Below are 19047 nucleotides of genomic sequence, written 5' to 3'. Positions count from 1 at the left end.
CAATATTTATTCTACATTTGAGACCTTAAAATTCTTGTAACAGTGATGACCAGGTGAAATGCATTGTGGGAGGATTATGGCCACCTTTTAGGGAGTAACTTCAAGGAGGTCTAGAAGGAGGTTCTTTTAAATGTATATCATGCATTGAACCTATGACGCTTCTCTCACCATAGGGATTGGTTGATCCCCAAAAGGAACTCCTCAAAGTTGCATCTCGGCAAAAGAAACTGGAGCGGCAGCTGGCAGATCTCACCGTACGGGTTCAAGGGGCCAGATATCAGGAGAAGGTCTCCCCAAAAGCCAAACTGGATCACCAGCAAAAGGTATTAACTGCTATGGGAGGTGGCTATGGTTGCACACCACATTAAACAACAGGTAATGTTGTGGGGGTAAATTGTGGGACATGGGTGGCGACGAGGTGAGCTCCCGTTGCTCAGTCCCTGCTCCTGCCAACCTAGCAGTTCGAAAGCACCTCAAAGTGCAAGTAGATAAATAGGTACCGCTCCAGCGGGAAGGTAAACGGCGTTTCCGTGCCCTGCTCTGGTTCGCCAGAAGCGGCTTCGCCATGCTGGCCACATGACCTGGAAGCTGTACGCCGGCTCCCGCGGCCAATAAAGCGAGACAAGCACTGCAACCCCAGAGTCGGTCATGACTGGACCTAATGGTCAGGGGTCCCTTTACCTAATGTTTAATTGTGCAACATGAGCAAGTGGCAATCTGGATTGTGTGGCTCAAAAGTTGGATTGTAACAAACTTTATTGCATTGTCTGAGCCCAAACTCGTGACTTTATTTTCGCCGAACGAAACTGCAAGTGGTACTATGGTTTGGTTGGAGAGAAACAAACCTTTTGAGTGTCACCAAAAAAAGAGCATATGGGTATTATTGAAATACTTCATTTTTGTTCTGGAAAACAATACTTTTCCCCCCCTTTCATTTTAGGCTTTCGACAAAAAAATATTCCTCATTATAATTTTTTTTCTTTTAACATCTTTATTGAAAGTTCAAAAAGTACATAGTTATATGTGCACTAAACATGGCAAGATGTAAATAAAAGAGAGAAAAAGAGAAATAGAAACAGCACCCGTGTAAAAGGGAAAGTAAAGGGCGGGGGGAGGGAGAAAAACCCCAAAACTGTATACCTTACTTACAAGGTTGTTATTGTACTTCACCAGATCTTAACCTGGTGTAAGAATGGATTCCAAATATCATTGAATTTGTCCATGACAAGTCTGCATTTATATGCAAGTTGCTCATATGTTGCGAGTTTGTAGAAGTCTTCAATCCAATCGTAGAAGGGAGTCACATTTTTATATTTCCAATTCATCAGTATCAGTCTTTTTGCTGTGGAAAGTTTATGGAGTCTCCGTGCCCTCATTATAATTTTCTTCTGTTATAATAGTATATCTGTCCTGTGCTTTGCTATTCAACCATAAACTTTTTCTTAGAGCTGATGTCCATAGGATTATACTGCAAGTTTCAGCAAACAAAATAGCATAAATACATGTTTGTGACATCCTTTGGGTATGAACTTGTGGGGAAATAAGTCTGTATTAGTAGCAGCCCAGGCCCTCCTTTATTTCACTGGTAGCAGTGATGCTTCATCTGTGCATTTAACCTTCTTTTTTGTGTCACAGATTTCCTTGCTGCATTCCGAGCTGGAGCAAATAAAACAGGCCAAGTCAGCCCTCCAGAAGATGCCTCTGAGGCAGGGATTGTCTCCTGAACCACTTGAGCAGTGAGGACTGGCAGAAATTAGCCTTACACAGCGTAGGTGGATTAACTACAAGACTGAGAAGATACGGAAGACTGGGAAAAGAAGTTGGAAGCTCTGTGCGGTTCTGAGACACCCAGTTCTGCGATGGGGCCTGTCTTGCGAAAGAGGGTGGAGGGTGGTGTTGGGTCGGCACACTGACTTGATTTTGAACACTAGGGGTCACCAGCTGGACTCCATGGGCTGACATGCCACATTCACAAGTTTAGAGAAGGGATATTTTATCACCAACAAGGTTCAATGCCAGCATTTACCGTTGCAGAAGCTGTGGAACCGTTAGGATATGCCCTTACCCAACCACCGAGGGCCAATCTTGTGTCACAGGATAGCCACACATAGTATGCTTGATGGGTTCAGCTGTTCAAAACCTTCTCCAGGCAACTTGTTCTCGCTCTCCCATGGGATGCATTCACACAGAGGGAATAAATATGTGAGCCAGGCTGCCCATGGAGGAAGCCGCAGCCACCCACAAGTAATTCACACAACAGTGTTGCTGCGATTGTGGAAAAGTCTTCGCCTGTGGCTATCTGTTTTTTACACTAAATTTATCCATGTGAATGCACTCCACCATTCAGAAAAGGATTTGAACGCCTGAGCTTGTTGTCCCATCAATTTTATTTATTTTTTAAAGAAAGAAATTTGGTCTTTGTAGTCAAACCAAAGGCTGTCTAAAATAATTTTCTTTCTTTTTCACTCCTTGCGATAATGCAGAGTTGGGACCGTATCCACCGGCAAGGTTAACTATGCATATTTAAGAGGCTTTCATGCCAAGATGAAGTGTAAAATAATGTTTGGAATTACAGCTTCCTTTTAAGTCAATTCCGCTTAAGTCTTTCTTACCATTGCATTTTTGAACATGCAACATGGATTTTGAACATGCAAAACATGTGCTTAACGCCCCCTGCAGGAGAGATTAAGGGCTGCAAATTGTGAAAGAAGTGTACGGGGAAAGAGAGCGGCTGGAACCCTTCCGCCCCCCCCCCCAACAGAGATGTCCCTCTCAAAGACCCCTAAAAAGTTCAAGATGTAATCTAGGTGATTAGGCTCATGGGCAGCTCACTACTTAACAAGATCTACCGGGAGGCCAGGCTTGAAGTTTGAAAGAGTTGCTCTAGCAAACGGCTGGAGTGAAGTATAGGTTTACAAAGACCTGCAGCCCAGGTGGGTGTCTCTTGGTCCATCACCTCCAGGTGCAAACTGCTTGAGGTTGATTCCAAACACCTGTTGTAGCACGAGAACAAAGGAACAAGGGCTACAGCCAACTCAATTATTCTGTGAGCAGAATCATTGAAATTAATGGACCTAAGTTAATCATGTCCATTACAGTGGTACCTCGGGTTAAGTACTTAATTTGTTCCGGAGGTCCATACTTAACCTGAAACTGTTCTTAACCTAGAATCATAGAATCATAGAGTTGGAAGAGACCAGAAGGGCCATCGAGTCCAACCCCCTGCCAAGCAGGAAACACCATCAGAGCACTCCTGACATATGGTTGTCAAGCCTCTGCTTAAAGACCTGAAGCACTACTTTAGCTAATGGGGCCTCCTGCTGCTGCACTGCCACCGCACAATTTCTGTTCTCATCCTGAAGCAAAGTTCTTAACCTGAGGCACTATTTCTGGGTTAGCGGAGTCTGTAACCTGAAGCATATGAAACCTGAGGTACCACTGTATTTTTAGTGGATCTACTATGAGTAGGGCTAACACCGATGAGCAACCCTTTTAATGACCAGTTTGCAACTCAAACTGAACTAACTGGAAAGCAGCTGGAGGAGGAGCAGAAGCAGCCAAAGGCCAAAAACGCAACTGGTAGTATTGGGGGGGGGGCTGAACTTTCCCCATCCTGAGGACCCCTTGGGAAACTTGCCCAAACTGGCTCTAGCCTGGAACTGGCTTTGGGGAGTGCAGCTGACTGCTGCTTGGGCCACAGCTTTCTCCAATACATTGCTTGTCCATAAAAAGCAAACTCAGAGAGGGAGAGACCAGGGAGTGGGGGTGTCAGCACTTTCCAGGGTTCCTCTCCGCAGTGAGCTGTTGTGGTTGTAAGTTTGGGCCCCCGGTGGGGAACTGGGTGGGTGAAGGCATAGGCAAAAGCCAGGCTGCTGCGACACGGGAGTGGGAAAGGGATCAGGTGAAGGAATTGCGGTTTATCTCTTAATTTGTATAAATGTAACCTTTGTATATATAACTTTAGTATTGCTGTTTTAAGTTGTCCATTGCTTTGTGGTAGCTCCACACTCTATAGCACACACACGTTCAAAGCCCATAACTACCCCCCCAAAATAATGGGAACTGTAGTTTAAGGGTACCAGGAATTGGAACTCTTCGAAGGGAAAACTGCAGTTCCCGGGATTCTCTGTGCATCAAATCTGCTTCTTGTGGATCTGCCCCTTACTCCAGGCGTGGAGGAAAACCTTTGGCCTGCCAGGTGGTTTTGAACTACAACTCCCAACAGCCCCAGCAAGCATGGGCCAAGCCGTGGGATGATGGGAACTGTAGTTCAGCGACGTCTGCGGGCCAAAAGTTTCCCCGTGCCTGCTTTCCTTTATGTACACCCCTTGGAGATAATTTCTCATGCAGTAAGCGGTGTAGAAATAGCCACGTATTTAGCTTCCACGCGGCCCCCCCTCCCCACTTTCCAGAGTTTCCTTTCGTCGTGCACAGAGTTTCCTTTTGGGCTTTCTCCCCGCCTACTTTCGGTTTTGGGTGGTGGCTGTTTATTTTTGCACGCCTGAGCAAGAAAGAGGCAGGCGGTGCCAGCCGGGGCCGTTGCAAAAAAAGCGCTGCTTCTCCCTCCTTCCTCCATGGCCGCCACCGCCGCCGCCCGCGCCCTGCAGGAAGAGCTCTTCTGCCCGATCTGCCTGGATTACTTCGGCGACCCGGTGATCCTGAACTGCGAGCACAACTTCTGCCGCGCCTGCATCACCGCCTACTGGAGCGGCCTGGGCGGCAGCTGCTTCCCCTGCCCGCAGTGCAGGAAGAGGTCCCGCTCCGGGAAGCTCCGGCCCAACGCGCAGCTGGGCAAAGTGGCCGAGAGGGCCAAGGAGCTGGCCTTGCTCCCCGGCGCCTCTCCGGGCGCGCCTTCCCCGCCGCCGGCCGGCAGCAGCAGCAGCAGCAGCAGCCCAGGATCGGCGCCGGTGTGCCGGCAGCACCAGGAGCCGCTGAAGTTGTTCTGCCGGGCGGACGAGGCTCTCATCTGCGTGGTCTGCGACAGATCCAAGGAGCACCGATCTCACGCGGTGGTCCCCGCGGACGAGGCAGCCGAGGAGTACAAGGTAAAAAAGGCAGCGAAAGCAGCGGCGCCTTCCCACGAAGTTCCCGTCGGAAGGAATGACGCCCACCCACCCCCGTTCATTGCCTTCAGTAGGGCTACTCGTGAGTAAGGCGAGCTTTGCACGCAGCCCAGAATAGTGGGAAGGATCGTAGCTTGGGGTGCGTTTGCTCCAGTGATCTCTGTTCACGAGATACTTGCATTAAAAACAAAACATTATTTTGCTTTTGATAAGGGGGGGGGGCTAGGTGAGAGATTTGGGGGTGCATTTTGCACGCAAAGGATTTCTTAGGAATTGCAGCACCCCTCCTTATTGCTTTATTTATCGAAACAATAAAAGAAACACACACAGCCACACACACACAAACGACACATATCTGTCAACACATAGCTGTTAACGTTTTCCTTTTTTTTAACGGAAATTCCCTTATTCCGAATAGGATTCCTCACAAGAAAAGGGAAAAGTTGACAGCTATGAGCTAAAGTTACATCATATTCTATCCTAAGACTTCACACGTATCAGCTTTACGTAGATATATACACCATTCTATATAATTTATAGTGTCCCTATAAAGATTTGTTAATTCTCTGAAAAACCATGAATCGACAAAACACCAGCAGTCCAAGATCGTATTCATAAATATCCTTCCCTGTTTCTAGAGCAGCTTTTGGGGAATCTTCAGCCCCGTGAATGTTCTTGAACTACAACTCCCATCGCATCTGCTCATTGGCTATGCTGGTTGGGACGGAGGGGAGTTGGCAGCCGGCAATAAATGGAAGGCCACAAGTTCCCTGCCTGTACTGTTATGTGCACTTGAATGTAAATATGCAGAATATGTATCTGAAGAAGTGAATATGTATCTGAAGAAGTGTGCATGCACACGAAAGCTCATACCTAGAACTAACTCAGTTGGTCTTTAAGGTGCTACTGGAAGGAATTTTTTTATTTTATGCAGAACTATAGTTCACTGCCTACAGTGGTACCTCGCAAGACGAATGCCTCGCAAGACGAAAAACGCGCAAGACAAAAGAGTTTTCTGTTTTTTGAGTCGTTCCGCAAGACGAATTTCCCTATGGGCTTGCTTCGCAAGACGAAACGTCTTGCGAGTTCTTGCGAGTTTGTTTCCTTTTTCTTAAAGCCGCTAATAGCCGCTAAGCCGCTAATAGCCGTGCTTCGCAAGACGAAAAAACCGCAATACGAAGAGACTTGCGGAACGGATTAATTTCGTCTTGCGAGGCACCACTGTACTTCCTTTCTATCACCCAACCCACTGCCTATTCTGATCCTACGCCAGAACAGAACGCATGCTAAAAGCAAGCTAAAATCTAGCCATTCATCTGTTTGGTGGGAGGAAGAGCAGAGTCCAGCTCTCATCTCGCCCCTTTAGCTTTTTTTTTTTTTAAAAAAAAGATCTCTGCATGCACATTAACTGCAGCGAAATCAGACTCATTGAGGATCTGTTTGCACACCCAAACGGGAACATGTTCTGCAAAAACTACTGTACAGTGGTACCTTGGGTTAAGTACTTAATTCGTTCCGGAGGTCCGTACTTAACCTGAAACTGTTCTTAACCTGATGCACCACTTTAGCTCATGGGGCCTCCTGCTGCTGCTGCGCCGCCGGAGCACGATTTCTGTTCTCAACCTGAAGCAAAGTTCTTAACCTGAAGCACTATTCCTGGGTTAGCGGCGTCTGTAACCTGAAGCGTCTGTGACCTGAAGCGTATGTAACCCGAGGTACCACTGTACTTCTGCAAGTAGTAAGAGCTTGGTGTGCAGCAAATGTTAATGGATTCCTGTCCCCTTCAGCGCCAGCTAACACGGCCAGTGATCAGGGAGGATAGGAGGTGTAATCCAGCAACATCTTGTGGGCTGTGAGTTCCCCCACCCCTGGCCTAGCTGCAGTGGGGCACGCAAGTATTCCTGGCTTTTTCCTGCTGACATCCAAGCAATGGGCTCCTCCCAGCACAAGCCCAATTTTGCTTTTATTTTCAGTTAGGCTCCCCGCTCCCAGTTATTTAATTTGACATCATTTCCATATTTCTTTATTTCATAACTTGAGGCACCACGCGATGCACGCAACCATGCATTTTAAACCCTGTGCAGGAAAGAAGTTTCTCAGGGGTGGTTTTGTAGTAGGGAAATGGCTGGTGGGGAAAAGAGTTAAAGCATTTATTTTCCCCTCCGCCTGCTTCTTCCACTCTCAGCCTCTGCCCCCTCCAGTGGATTTTTCAAGTTAAAACAGGCTGTTTGGCTACTGTTTCTGTTTGCATATGGAATTCACTTTGGCTCTTAGAAACTTGCCTACGACCTGCAGTCACAGGGCATTTTGAGATGGAAGGCTTTGTGAGGGTTCACATTTTGGGAGCCTCGCCATTGTCTGAAATGGGTTTTCAGGATCCTCCTACCAGGCGCTTGCAGGAACCTAGAACTAGAACCTTGCAGGAAAGAGTGCACACCTTGTAAGGAGGCTTGAGGTCCTACACCTCTCAGGAGTCTTAGGGCATCCTAGAACCGCCTATGATCTGCTTGCCTTGCTCATGCCTATGGAGGGAGGAGAACGATGCAGAAACCCAGAACTGCCCACTCCCTAAGCCTTGAACACCCATCTGCTCTTTGCTTTTGGCAGGCCCAGTTTCAGCACCACCTGACCTGGCTGAAAAGCGAGAGGGACAGCAGGGAGGTCCTTGCAGTGAACCAAGGGAAGAGGCTGGAGATGCTGCTGGTAAGTTCGCCTTCTTAGGCAAAGCTGTCGTCATTATTATTATTATTATTATTATTATTATTATATTACCCCGCCCATCTGGCTGGGTTTCCAGTGTGGTGTGGTGGTTAAGAGCGATAGACTCGTAATCTGGGGAACCGGGTTCGCGTCTCAGCTCCTCCACATGCAGCTGGCACCTTGGGCCAGTCACGCTTCCTTGAAGTCTCTCAGCCCCACTCACCTCACAGAGTGTTTGTTGTGGAGGAGGAAGGGAAAGGAGAATGTTAGCTGCTTTGAGACTCTTTCAGGTAGTGATAAAGCGGGATATCAAATCCAAATCCAATATTAAAAACACAATAATTCATCAAATATTAAAAGCTTCCCTAAACAGGGCTGCCTTCAGATGTTGTCTAAAAGTCTGGTAGTTGTTTATTCCCTTGACATCTGGTGTGAGGGCATTCCACAGGGCGGGCGCCACTACTGAGAAGGCCCTCTGCCTGGTTCCCTGTAACTTGGCTTCTCGCGTGAGGGAACCGCCAGAAGGCCCTTGGAGCTGAACCTCACTGTCTGGGCAGAACAATGGGAGTGGAGATGCTCCTTGAGGTATATTTGGGGCTTGAGTGACATCACTTAGAAAAGAGGCGCATTTTGTGTCAGAATGTGTATGTCCATCCGACAAACGCTGTCAGACCAGCTGGGGCGACAAATAGCAACAGCAGCTCTTGAAGCAATGGTGCCACAGATCAAAATCTGTAAATGGGTGGCACACATATGTATATAGTTAGCAGTTAAGAGGCAAATGCCAGTCTAGGCTACACAAATAGAGAACAGCTGTGCTGCACACAGTGACCCCAATCTGTACCTTGTAGGGGACGGTTTCCCAAAATTAGGTCTCTGGCTGCTTTTGGACTGCAGTTCCCATCATCCCTGACCACTGGTCCTGCCAGCTAGAGATGATGGGAGTTGTAGTCCGAAAACAGCCAGAGACCCAAGTTTGGGAAACACTGTTGTTGAGGAAGTCGAAACAAAAAGCAGAGTTGCTGCGTTTCAGACCGGGGTGGGATGTAGAGTATAGTCCACAACCCAAACCTTGGATCAGGCCTAGGCAAACTTGGCCCTCCAGATGTTTTGGGGCTACAATTCCCATCATCCCTGACCACTGGTCCTGTTAGCTAGGGATCATGGGAGCTGTAGTCCCAAAACATCTGAAGGGCCGAATTTGCCTATGCCTGCCTTAAAGGTAAAGGGACCCCTGACCATTAGGTCCAGTTGTGACTGACTCTGGGGTTGCGGCGCTCATCTCGCTTTATTGGCCAAGGAAGCTGGCGTACAGCTTCCGGGTCATGTGGCTAGCATGACTAAGCCGCTTCTGGTGAACCAGAGCAGGGCACGGAAATGCCGTTTACCTTCTTTACCTTCCCGCCGGAGCGGTACCTATTTATCTACTTGCACTTTGATGTGCTTTCGAACTGCTAGGTTGGCAGGAGCAGGGACAGAGCGATGGGAGCTCACCCCGTTGCGGGGATTCGAACCGCCGACCTTCTGATCGGCAAGCCCTAGGCTCTGTGGTTTAACCCACAGCGCCACCCATGTCCCATAGATGTAAGCAAAACCCCAAGCATAAGACCCAAACTAGACATGGTGGCAAATGCATGGTGTAAGGTTGTTAGCTGACACCTGGAATCTTTCGTATGCAAGCCGGATACTTTACCACTGAGCCACAGTCCTCACAGCGGCTGAGCAGTTGCTTGTGGGAAACCTAGCAAGTAGGATTCAAGCAAAAGGGCTCCCTCCCCTCCTGTATTTTCCAGCGACTGGTATCCAGGAGCATTGCTGAACTTATTCGACTCTGATACTCTGGTTTTGCTGTAGCAAGCAAGGAGAAAAGGTGCTTTTCGATGTTACCTGTCCTTACCCTTTTGGAGTGGCACCGTTTCCCGTTCCTTCCTCCGCAGGGTCGTGCGGAAGCCGAGAGGCAGAGAACTGCCCACGTGTTCCAGCAGTTAAGGAAGATCCTGCAGGACAGGGAGAGCCATGCCCTACAGGGGCTTTCTGAAGTGGCCAGCGAGCTCGAGAGAAGGCAGCGGGAGAATGAGAGCAAGATCCTGCAGGGGGCGCCGCTTCTACGAGGACTGATAGTTGAGCTGGAGCAAATTTGTCAGCGGCCAGATGCTGAGCTGCTCAAGGTACAAGCAGCGGCTGGTGGTTCAGCATCTTTTGTGCGGGGAGTAGGGTTGAAAACACATTGCTATTTTTGCTGCAGGGTTCCTCTCTCCAGCGTCTTGGAGCTGGCCGTCAGCATGAAAGGGAGAGTTTTTAAGCCACTGCACTCCAAAGCCAAGCGCTTTGGGAACATTGAAAACAGAAGGTGCTTCTGTTTCGAGAGAATGGTGTGCAAGATCTGTTAATGTACAATGAAACTTCCTGGAAAACACAACTATAAGTTATTTTTATTTTTACTTTTTTAAAAAATTAATTTTTATTTGGTTTTACATATTTAAGTTTATAATCATACCACAACACACCCAAAATGACAAGATTCCCTCGAATCTCTGGATTTCCCACCTTCCCCTCCTTGGGTTCTTTGTTAAACCTTTTCTATCGCATCTTTTCAATAGTCCATATTTTATACAAGTCCATTATCTCCATAGTACTTGCTACATTACGAGTGTTATTGCAATGCTGCTAACGTTTTCATCTGTTTACAGTGGTCTGCAAGATAAATTATAAATTTCCCCCATCCTTTCTTAAAGTTCTAGTTTTCTTGGTTCCTGAGCTTTCTGGTCAGTTTTGCCATTTTGGCATAGTCCAACAACTTGATTTGCCATTTTTCTCTGGTAGGGACTTTATCTTCTTTCAATCTCTGAGCTAACAACATCCGTGCAGCTGTCTTTGCATACATAAAAAGTCTTTTCTGCGCCCTTGGAATTCCAGCATCCACAATTCTTAATAGAAAAGCCTCTGGTTTGTTTTTTATAAAGAAGTTATTTTAAACATTTTTTTTTTCAGTTCAATGTATATCATTTCCCAGAATACTTTTATTACCTTACATGTCCACCACATATGATAGGAGGTGCCCTTCTTTTTCTTTACATTTCCAACAGACATTTGTACCTGTCTTACACATTTTTGCTAACTTACTAGGAGCACTGTGTAAGACTTGCTTCGGTGCAGCAGCCTCTAAACTCCCTGCAAACAGATTGGAAAGAAGGCTTGGTAAATAGGGCGTCTGGAAGCACTCAAAAGCAATAGAATACAAATATACAGTGGTGCCTCGCAAGACGAAAAGAATCCGTTCCGCGAGTCTCTTCGTCTTGCGGTTTTTTCGTCTTGCGAAGCAAGCCCATTGATGGCTTAGCGGATTAGCGCTATTAGCAGCTTAGCGGCTTTTAGCGGCTTAGCAGATAAGCGGCTTAGCGGCTTAGAAAAAGGGGGGGGAGGGGAAAAAACCCGCAGGAACTCGCAAGACATTATCGTCTTGTGAAGCAAGCCCATAGGAAATTCGTTTTGCGAAGCACCTCCAAAACGGAAAACTCTTTCGTCTAGTGAGTTTTCCGTCTTGCGAGGCATTCGTCTTGCGGGGCACCACTGTACAAATTTAATAAGACGTCCCGCCACAAAATTAGACTTCAGCGAGGGCCCAGTTCATACATTACACCCCACCCTACCACATAGTTCCTGGAGGAATTTTGAGTTGCGAATTATGATACTGTGAAAGGGCACCCCTTACAATTCTGCTTTTTCTCCATTTCCTTCCCCCTTTAGGATGCTGGGAGCCTCTTGAAGAGGTAAGCAACTGTGGCTGTAAGTGTGATTCATTCTGTCAACAACCAGCCTGAGAGGCATGTATCCACCTTCAGTCATACTCCGAGCAGACACGTTGAAATTAATAGATGCTGTTAATTTAAAGGTAAAGGGACCCCTGACTATTAAGTCCAATCATGGCTGACTCTGGGGTTGCGGCGCTCATCTTGCTTTATTGGCCAAGGGAGCCGGCTTACAGCTTCCAGGTCATGTGGCCAGCATGACTACATCACTTCTGGCGAACCAGAGCAGCACACAGAAATGCCGTTTACCTTCCCGCCGGAGCCGTACCTATTTATCTACTTGCACTTTGACGTGCTTTCGAACTGCTAGGTTGGCAGGAGCAGAGACCGAGCAATGGGAGCTCACCCCGTCGCAGGGATTCAAACCACCGACCTTCTGATCGGCAAGTCCTAGGCTCCGTGGTTTAACCCACAGCGCCACCCGCGTCATCGCTTCAATTTCAGTGCATCTGCTCTGTAGTTGAATACAGCCCAGAGTTTCTGCCAAACAGGATTATGTGCCTAGAAGCCACCTGATTTTTCTCTCTCTTTCGCGGTAGGTGCAAAAACTGGAACTTTCCAAAATGGTCGCCGGTGTCCACCATGGAATTGGAAGAGAGAATTTCCCATCTCTCTCGGAAGAAGACTGCCCTGTGGGAGCATATGAACGAGATGAGAGGTTAGTACTTCGCACTAACTTCTTTGCGCAACAACACGCAGGTGCACTGTGGAACTCGCTGCCACAAGAGGCAGTGAAGGCCACAACTTGGCTGGTTTAAAAAAACAAAACAAAACAAAAACATTAGTCATTCATGGAACATCAGTGGCTATCAATTGGAACTAGCCACAATGGCTGCATCCTACCTTTGGCTCTTTCTATGTTAATAGTATCATTGATAATGTTAATTATATCCTAGACATGGTACTTACAAGATGGGATGGGAGGAAGATCTCCTCCCCCCCCCTTTTTTTTTTTACAATGGACATTGAATAGGTTCAGGTAGAGTTGGGTTTTTAGTGTGGAGTGGTCAGGAGAACGGGTATAGAGACAAAAGCATGCCAGGGATTACTATACCACTTCCATTATACAAAAATCCACTTATCCAAACATGAGGAATTAGTACCCCAAGCCTCGCTATACACACTGCAAATTCAGATATCCAAACAGTTGGACCTGCATGTAGCACAGTAAACAAATAACCGGCCTTGAGCAAGCCTTAATTTTTTGTTTTGCTGGTTTGTGGCAGCAACCATGAAACTGTGGTAGAAAGGGGAGGAGGTAGATTGGACAAGTAAGATCATTTCCCCCTTCCTTGTTTGCCTTTTGCAAGGTTTCAGAGGATTTTCCCTGTTTTTGTTTTTCGATTCGGGGTCAAAACTCCATGGCTGGGAACGCATTAGAAATTTCCACGTAGGAATCCAGGGAAATTGTTGACTCGTTAAGCAAATGTTTGCCTTTACAATTTCCTGAGAATGCAATGTGTTCGGATAGCGAGACTTGTATTTATATGCAGTGCTTTTTTTCTAGAAAAAGAGGCGCAGGAACTCTCACGTTTTTGGGATGAAATAAATAAAAAAATATAAAAAATTGTCCAGTAGCACCTTAGTGACCAACTAGTTTGTTCTGGGTATAAGCTTTCGTGTGCATGCACACTTCTTCAGATACACTGAAAGAATTCACCAGACCCTTATATATAGTGGGAGGGTGGGGTGGGGAGGACAACCCTAAGTTGTTGAGCTTATAGGGGCGCTACAGCCACTTTTAGGGGTGCCTCTGATGAGTTCCAGCTGAAAAACAGCCCTATTTAGATGTAAAAAAATAAATGCCTCCAGTAACCTCCTTCCAATGGAAACCAAACATAGTAAGTTCTGCACTGCTGAAACGTCTCATCACTCAGGGAATTGGAGCGAGCGCAATAATACTAAGCTGGGCAGCCAGTTTCTCCTTTTATTAATAATCTAGAGCGAAGATCTTATCTGTGCAGGCGCTTCATATGTGATGTAGATAGAGACACACATTCCTCTGTGTTATTACAGAGATCATCACCTTGGATCCCGATTCAGCTCATCCTAACCTGGCGATTTCAGCTGACCGGAGGACCGTGAGCCGCAGGGATGGTTTCCCACCTTACCTCGACACTTCTAGAAGATTCCACCCCTCCTTCTGTGTGCTGGGCTCTGAGGGCTTCTTGAGCGGCCGCCACCACTGGCTGGTAGATGTGAAAGGCCGCTGCGGTTGGGCCCTTGGTGTAGCTCAGGAATCTGTGGAAAGGAAGAGGCCTGTGGTACTTCAACCAGAACATGGGGTTTGGGCTGTGGAGTTGGGGCCCTACCAGCTCCTTCCTGCAACGCCAGCAAATGTGGCAAAGCCAGAGACTCCGACCCGTAGGATTCTCGTTAGCTTGGACTATGAGGCAGGGCGGGTGATGTTCTCCGACCCTTGTAGCTCAGAAACACTCTTCACCTTGAGGGGCTCCTTCACAGAGAAGCTTTACCCTTTCTTTTGGCTGTGGTCCCCTGAGGCCTCTCTCACACTGTGTCCCTGAGGCAAAGTTGAGGGGTGGAAAGGGAGAAGCTTTCGCTTGATCACAGTCTTCTGCGCTGGGGCGATGTGGGGAAAAAGAAAGAACAACTTGTACTGGTTCATCCACCAAACTATTTTTGTTAACTCCCAATACACAAGGTCATTCAAACTGATTCTGGGTCTGTGAGTCCTGTTGGAGCTAAGTAGAACTCAGAATCTGCCATAGTCTGTATCAGGGGTTGGCAAAGGATGATGGGAGTTGAAGTCCAACAGCGGATGGTGGGCCACACCATCCCTTGATCTATAGGCAATCGTGCATTACTAAACCCGTGTTTGCCAATGAGGCAGAGTGCCCTGGATAGAGTGCTGCACATAGGCTGGGGAGGTTTAGGTTCCATTCAGCACATGGTTGCAAAGTGTACTGCGTCCCTTCAAAAAGTATCGCTTTATCTCTGCCGAATCTACCTCACAGGGTTGAATAAATGGAAAATAAAGATGCAGACTGCCTTGAGCTCTTGAGGTCAGGCATGATGGGAGTTGTACTCCAGTAACTCTGGGAGGGCACTTGCTTCAGAAGATGGATGGGATCGAAATGTAGTCATAAATGAGAAGGCCCAGCGGGAGAGGGAGGGGCCTCCATCCTGTACTTCCTAGTTTTCTCCTGCAAATACTCCTTAATGGTGTTTCCCCCCCTCAGCTGTGCAAAAAGTAATTAAATATAGTGGAGATGAGGGTTAAGCATTCCTTATCAAAGGCAATTTTCCCCAACAAGTGGGACTTTGGAGTCAAATGTTTGGGCATATAAAGGAAACCACAAGTCTGGGGGTGCTGTTGGCTTCATAACGTCTAGCTCCATGCCTGGGCCAATATAACTTGAGTCTGGTGCCTTATTACATATTGCCCAGTCTCAAATCTTCCATTCTTGGGCAAGGTGATTGAGTGGTTGCTGAACAACTCCAGGCACGCCTGGAAGAAGCGGACCATTTGGATCCCTTCCAGTCGGGATTCAGGCCTCATCATGGGACTGAAACTGCCTTGGTCGCACTGGTTGATGATCTCTGGCGGGATAGGGACAAAGGTGAGAGCTGTTTCCTAGTTCTGCTGGATCTCTCAGCGGCTTTTGACACCATCGACCATAACATCCTTCTGGACCGTCTAGAGGGGCTGGGGGCACTGTTATACAGTGGTTCTGCTCCTTCCTCCTGGGCCGTGTTCAGAAAGTGGTGGTGGGGAATGAGTGTTCAGACCCCTGGGCTCTCACTTGTGGGGTGCCTCAGGGTTCTGTCCTTTCCCCCATGCTTTTCAACTTCTACATGCACCCGCTGGGAGAGATCAGCAGAGGGTTTGGTTTGAAGATGGCAATCAAATTACATCAGGTTAAACATACCCAACTTGCTCAACCGTTCCTCTTAAGGCTTGATTTCCAGACCCTTTATTATTGTGGTCATCCTCCTCTGCATTCGTTTCTACCCCTCCCAGAGCTACAATTCCCAGAGTTCGTTTGTTTTTTAGTTAATTTGTATATCACCCTTCGTCAGAGGACCACAGGGTCATTCACAATGTGAAAACACCCCAGTTTCCTGTGAAGAAGGATTGATTGTTTTAACCACTCTGGGGATTGTATCTTTGGGAGGGGAATAGGAGTCTCCCCACAACTATGAAACTGCAGCTCCCAGAATTATTCACATAACTATTCACATCCGAAGGCAGCCCTGTCTAGGGCAGATTTATAATGTGTAATATTTTATTATGTTTTTTACATACAGTGGTACCTCGGGTTACAAACACTTCGGGTTATGGACTCTGCTGACCCGGAAGTAGTACTTCAGGTTAAGAACTTTACCTCAGGATCAGAACAGAAATTGCGTGGTGGCAGCAGGAGGCCCCATTAGTTAAAGTGGTACCTCAGGTTAAGAACAGTTTCAGGTTAAGAATGGACCTCCAGAATGAATTAAGTTCGTAACCAGAGGTACCACTTTATGTTGAAAGCCACACAGAGTGGCTGGCACAACCCAGTCAGATGGGTGAGGTACAAATAATAAAAGTATTGTTATTATTATTGGTAACATTGTCCTTTAAATGTGAGGTGTGAATGTGGCCTAAATTCCTGAGTGCTGTGAGTTCTTCATTAAGCCTTCCTGGGCAGCACTTGGTTGGCCTGACTGAATTACTGACAGCCCTGCCTCCTGTAGAGGTGGATTGGGGCCTGCTTAAAGGGACAGTCACAATAAAAACTATTCTCTTCAGAGTCAGTAATCAGGAGGATGTGGCATTGCCCTGAAGAGAGATTCTGAATCCCATAAGGTCAAAGGCACTGTTTCTTCATTGCTGCCTTATACGCACCCAACCCAGTCTCAATTCTTCTATTTGTCATCTTGCGTTGGCCTCCCACTGCAAGGGGATGTGTTGACTTACGAATCAAACGCAGTGACGGCAATGACTCATGCGCAGCTTCGGTGAGCAGCAAATGCTCCCAAATAGGCAGTTAGTGGCACAGGAGATGGGTTTCCATGCTCACTGATTGTCCATTATAGGCCAGGTAATGGCTTTTCAGAGCTTGCACCTAAAGAAGCGTGCTTTGGAGGTTGCTTGCTGCAGTTCAGGACACGGCGCCTGTGACTCTAATAACTGTGTAGTCAAGAGAAGGAATGGATGCTGCAACAAAACGTTGCAGCAGTATGGCATGCTCCCCTGTTAAGGATTCCAGTTGCACTGTGCCTCTGAATGCCAGCTGGTGGGGGAAGGACAGCAAGGGAAATGCCATTGAGCTCAAGTCCTGTCCACCAACCTACAGAGGACCCTGGACAGTTAAGTCCAGTCAAAGGCGACTATGGGGTTTCGGCTCTTCTCGCTTTTAGGCCAAGGGAGCCGGCGTTTGTCCACAGACAGCTTTCTGGGTCATGTGGCCAGCATGACTAAACTGCTTCTGGTGCAACAGGACACCTTGATGGAAGCCAGAGCACACGGAAATGCCATTTACCTTCCTGCCACAGCGGTACCTATTAATCTATTTGCACTGGCTTGCTTTCGAACTGCTAGGTTGGCAGGAGCTGGGACAGAGCAGCGGGAGCTCACCCCGTCGAGGGGATTTGAACTGCCGAACTTCCTATCTGCAAGCCCAAGAGGCTCAGTGGTTTAGAGTTTACAGCACCACCTGCGCCACTTTGCAGGACTGCTTGACTAGACAAGCCTTTGGTTTAATCCAGCAGGGATCTTCTTGCTTTCTTAGTCCCCCTCCCCATTACTAATATTTTTTCACCCCAGGAGTCAGTATCTCATAGCCACTCACATTCGTTCATTGGGTTCCATATGATTCTCCCACCAAAGAGGCCTTCTGTATTTTTCAAACCATGTGATTACCCCAACTTTGCTCATATTCCGCATGGGTTGGTGCCTTTTGGCAACGACACCCAGAGCCCGGAAATAAGAAAAAGGAAGATTCTGACGGCTGTAGCTTCTCCCATCTTAGTGCTCCCATAGGAGAAGTCGCTACTCCAGATCTGCCTTTGATGTGTTAAAAGATGTCTTCGAAGAGCATTTGAAAATTTTACAAGCTGTATCAAAAATAATGTGAGATCTGGTACCACTATCCTGAAAGTTGCAATAGGTTGATTTGGAACTACATTGTGAGATCTGAACTGGAATGCCCTCATGCTGCAAAACTAACTACAAAAACAATTATTCAGGGAGAATGCTAGCAGGAATGTGGGGCTTTTTTTGCACTTTCTGCCACATGTACAACTATCTCCTTGTTGGACAGAAGCCCTAGGTGTGTCCAAGATGCAGTGAGTTCTTTCCCCTGAGGCCAAGGTGACAGACATGCTGAAACTAAGAGAGGCTGTGGGGTGAGGCCTTCAGGGATGTTATAGCTGTGTCCCTTTCCCACAAGGATTGCTCTCTTGCTGCTGGGGAGAATGAAGGTGTTGGCAGAAGAATATCACTCTGAGGAAGAGGGAAACATTCACTTAGAAGAGGCCAATACCTTTCCAGAAGAACAGCTATCCTCTGGTGTCAAGGATGCTCTCAGGCATAGGTCAGCAATAAAACAACACAGTGCCCGATGTCAGTGAAGTTCACTCTTCATTCAAAGAAACAAAACTGCTCAGACCTAGTGATCACAACAACTCTTCCCAGTAGGTCTTGCCCCAATGAGGCAGTTGTGAGGACTGAAGGTCCCTACCTTCGCATTGCTCTCTAAGGCTCCTCTTTCCAAGTAGAGGAGACACTGACTCTGAGACTCTGACGCCTTGTCTGTCTCTGTTGCACCCTCTTCATTTCTCTGCATGTTCTGAAAAACCACGGGAGAGTGGAGTTGGTTGCAGCATGAGGTGGGAGACACACCGCTTCTTCAGCAGCCCGATCTCTGCCTCTCGATCCCTGCTCTGCTTCTGCCTCTTATTCTAGACTGCTCTCTGGCACAGCCTCTTCCTGCTCACTAAACCCTGTTGCCTTTTCAGCTTCCGACATCACCACCTCCTCCCAGTCTGCTCCCTCTTCTCCCTCTGACCACTCATGGGCATCCTATCACCAGTTCCCTGGCTCTGAGCCTTCTTCCTCTGGGGGTTCCCTTGGGGGTTCCCTAGATGGTGCATCCCACCACTCCTACATCCAACCAGTCCACCAGGACAGTTACTTGTCTGGAGGTGGGAAGGATCCTGGTAGTAGGTGATTCAATTAGATAGTTGCGTGTGTGATGGGCATACAGACCGCAGAATATACAAATGTAATATTTATTTTTTTAATAAAAAACCCCCAGTATATCTGAGTTGTTCATGGGTGCTTCAAAGCCTGGCGATACCTATGGATTTAAGGAAGTCCCTTCAGCTCTCATGGTCTCTTATTCCTTTGCCCCTAGAGTATTCAGATAACGCTCCAGTTTTCTCTCCCATTTCCTAGAAAGGTTTTCTAGTGAGAGGAGATGCAATAAAAAGAAAAACTGGAGAAATCTGGTTTGGAAAAGCTCTGACCCAAC

The 19047-nt window shown here is 47.4% G+C and overlaps 2 protein-coding genes across 4 annotated transcripts in view; both read left to right on the top strand.

The window, feature by feature from the left end:
• The window catches only part of VARS2 (valyl-tRNA synthetase 2, mitochondrial), a 40819-nt gene extending 38228 nt beyond the window's left edge, over nucleotides 1–2591 (top strand). For all 3 annotated transcript variants that reach the window (XM_081852397.1, XM_081852396.1, XM_081852398.1), the window contains 2 exons: nucleotides 174–323; nucleotides 1636–2591. In XM_081852397.1, coding sequence (XP_081708523.1) covers nucleotides 174–323; nucleotides 1636–1740 — 255 coding nt within the window. In that variant the 3' untranslated portion in view covers nucleotides 1741–2591. The remainder of the gene's footprint in view (nucleotides 1–173; nucleotides 324–1635) is intronic.
• Nucleotides 2592–4486: 1895 nt separating this feature from the next.
• Nucleotides 4487–14575, top strand: LOC309336939 (E3 ubiquitin-protein ligase TRIM39-like). Its single transcript, XM_081853466.1, has 6 exons — nucleotides 4487–5045; nucleotides 7671–7766; nucleotides 9701–9931; nucleotides 11511–11533; nucleotides 12112–12230; nucleotides 13589–14575. Exons 1-6 carry the CDS (start codon nucleotides 4575–4577, stop codon nucleotides 14095–14097), a joined length of 1449 nt encoding a protein of 482 aa, XP_081709592.1. The 5' UTR covers nucleotides 4487–4574; the 3' UTR covers nucleotides 14098–14575.
• The last annotated feature ends 4472 nt before the right edge of the window (nucleotides 14576–19047 follow it).

Source organism: Podarcis erhardii (genome assembly GCF_964252035.2).
Source record: "Podarcis erhardii genome assembly, chromosome: 2".
In the NCBI taxonomy this organism is placed as follows: domain Eukaryota; kingdom Metazoa; phylum Chordata; class Lepidosauria; order Squamata; family Lacertidae; genus Podarcis; species Podarcis erhardii.
Note: the sequence above shows the minus strand (reverse complement) of the source record. Positions and strands in the feature narration are given on the sequence as shown.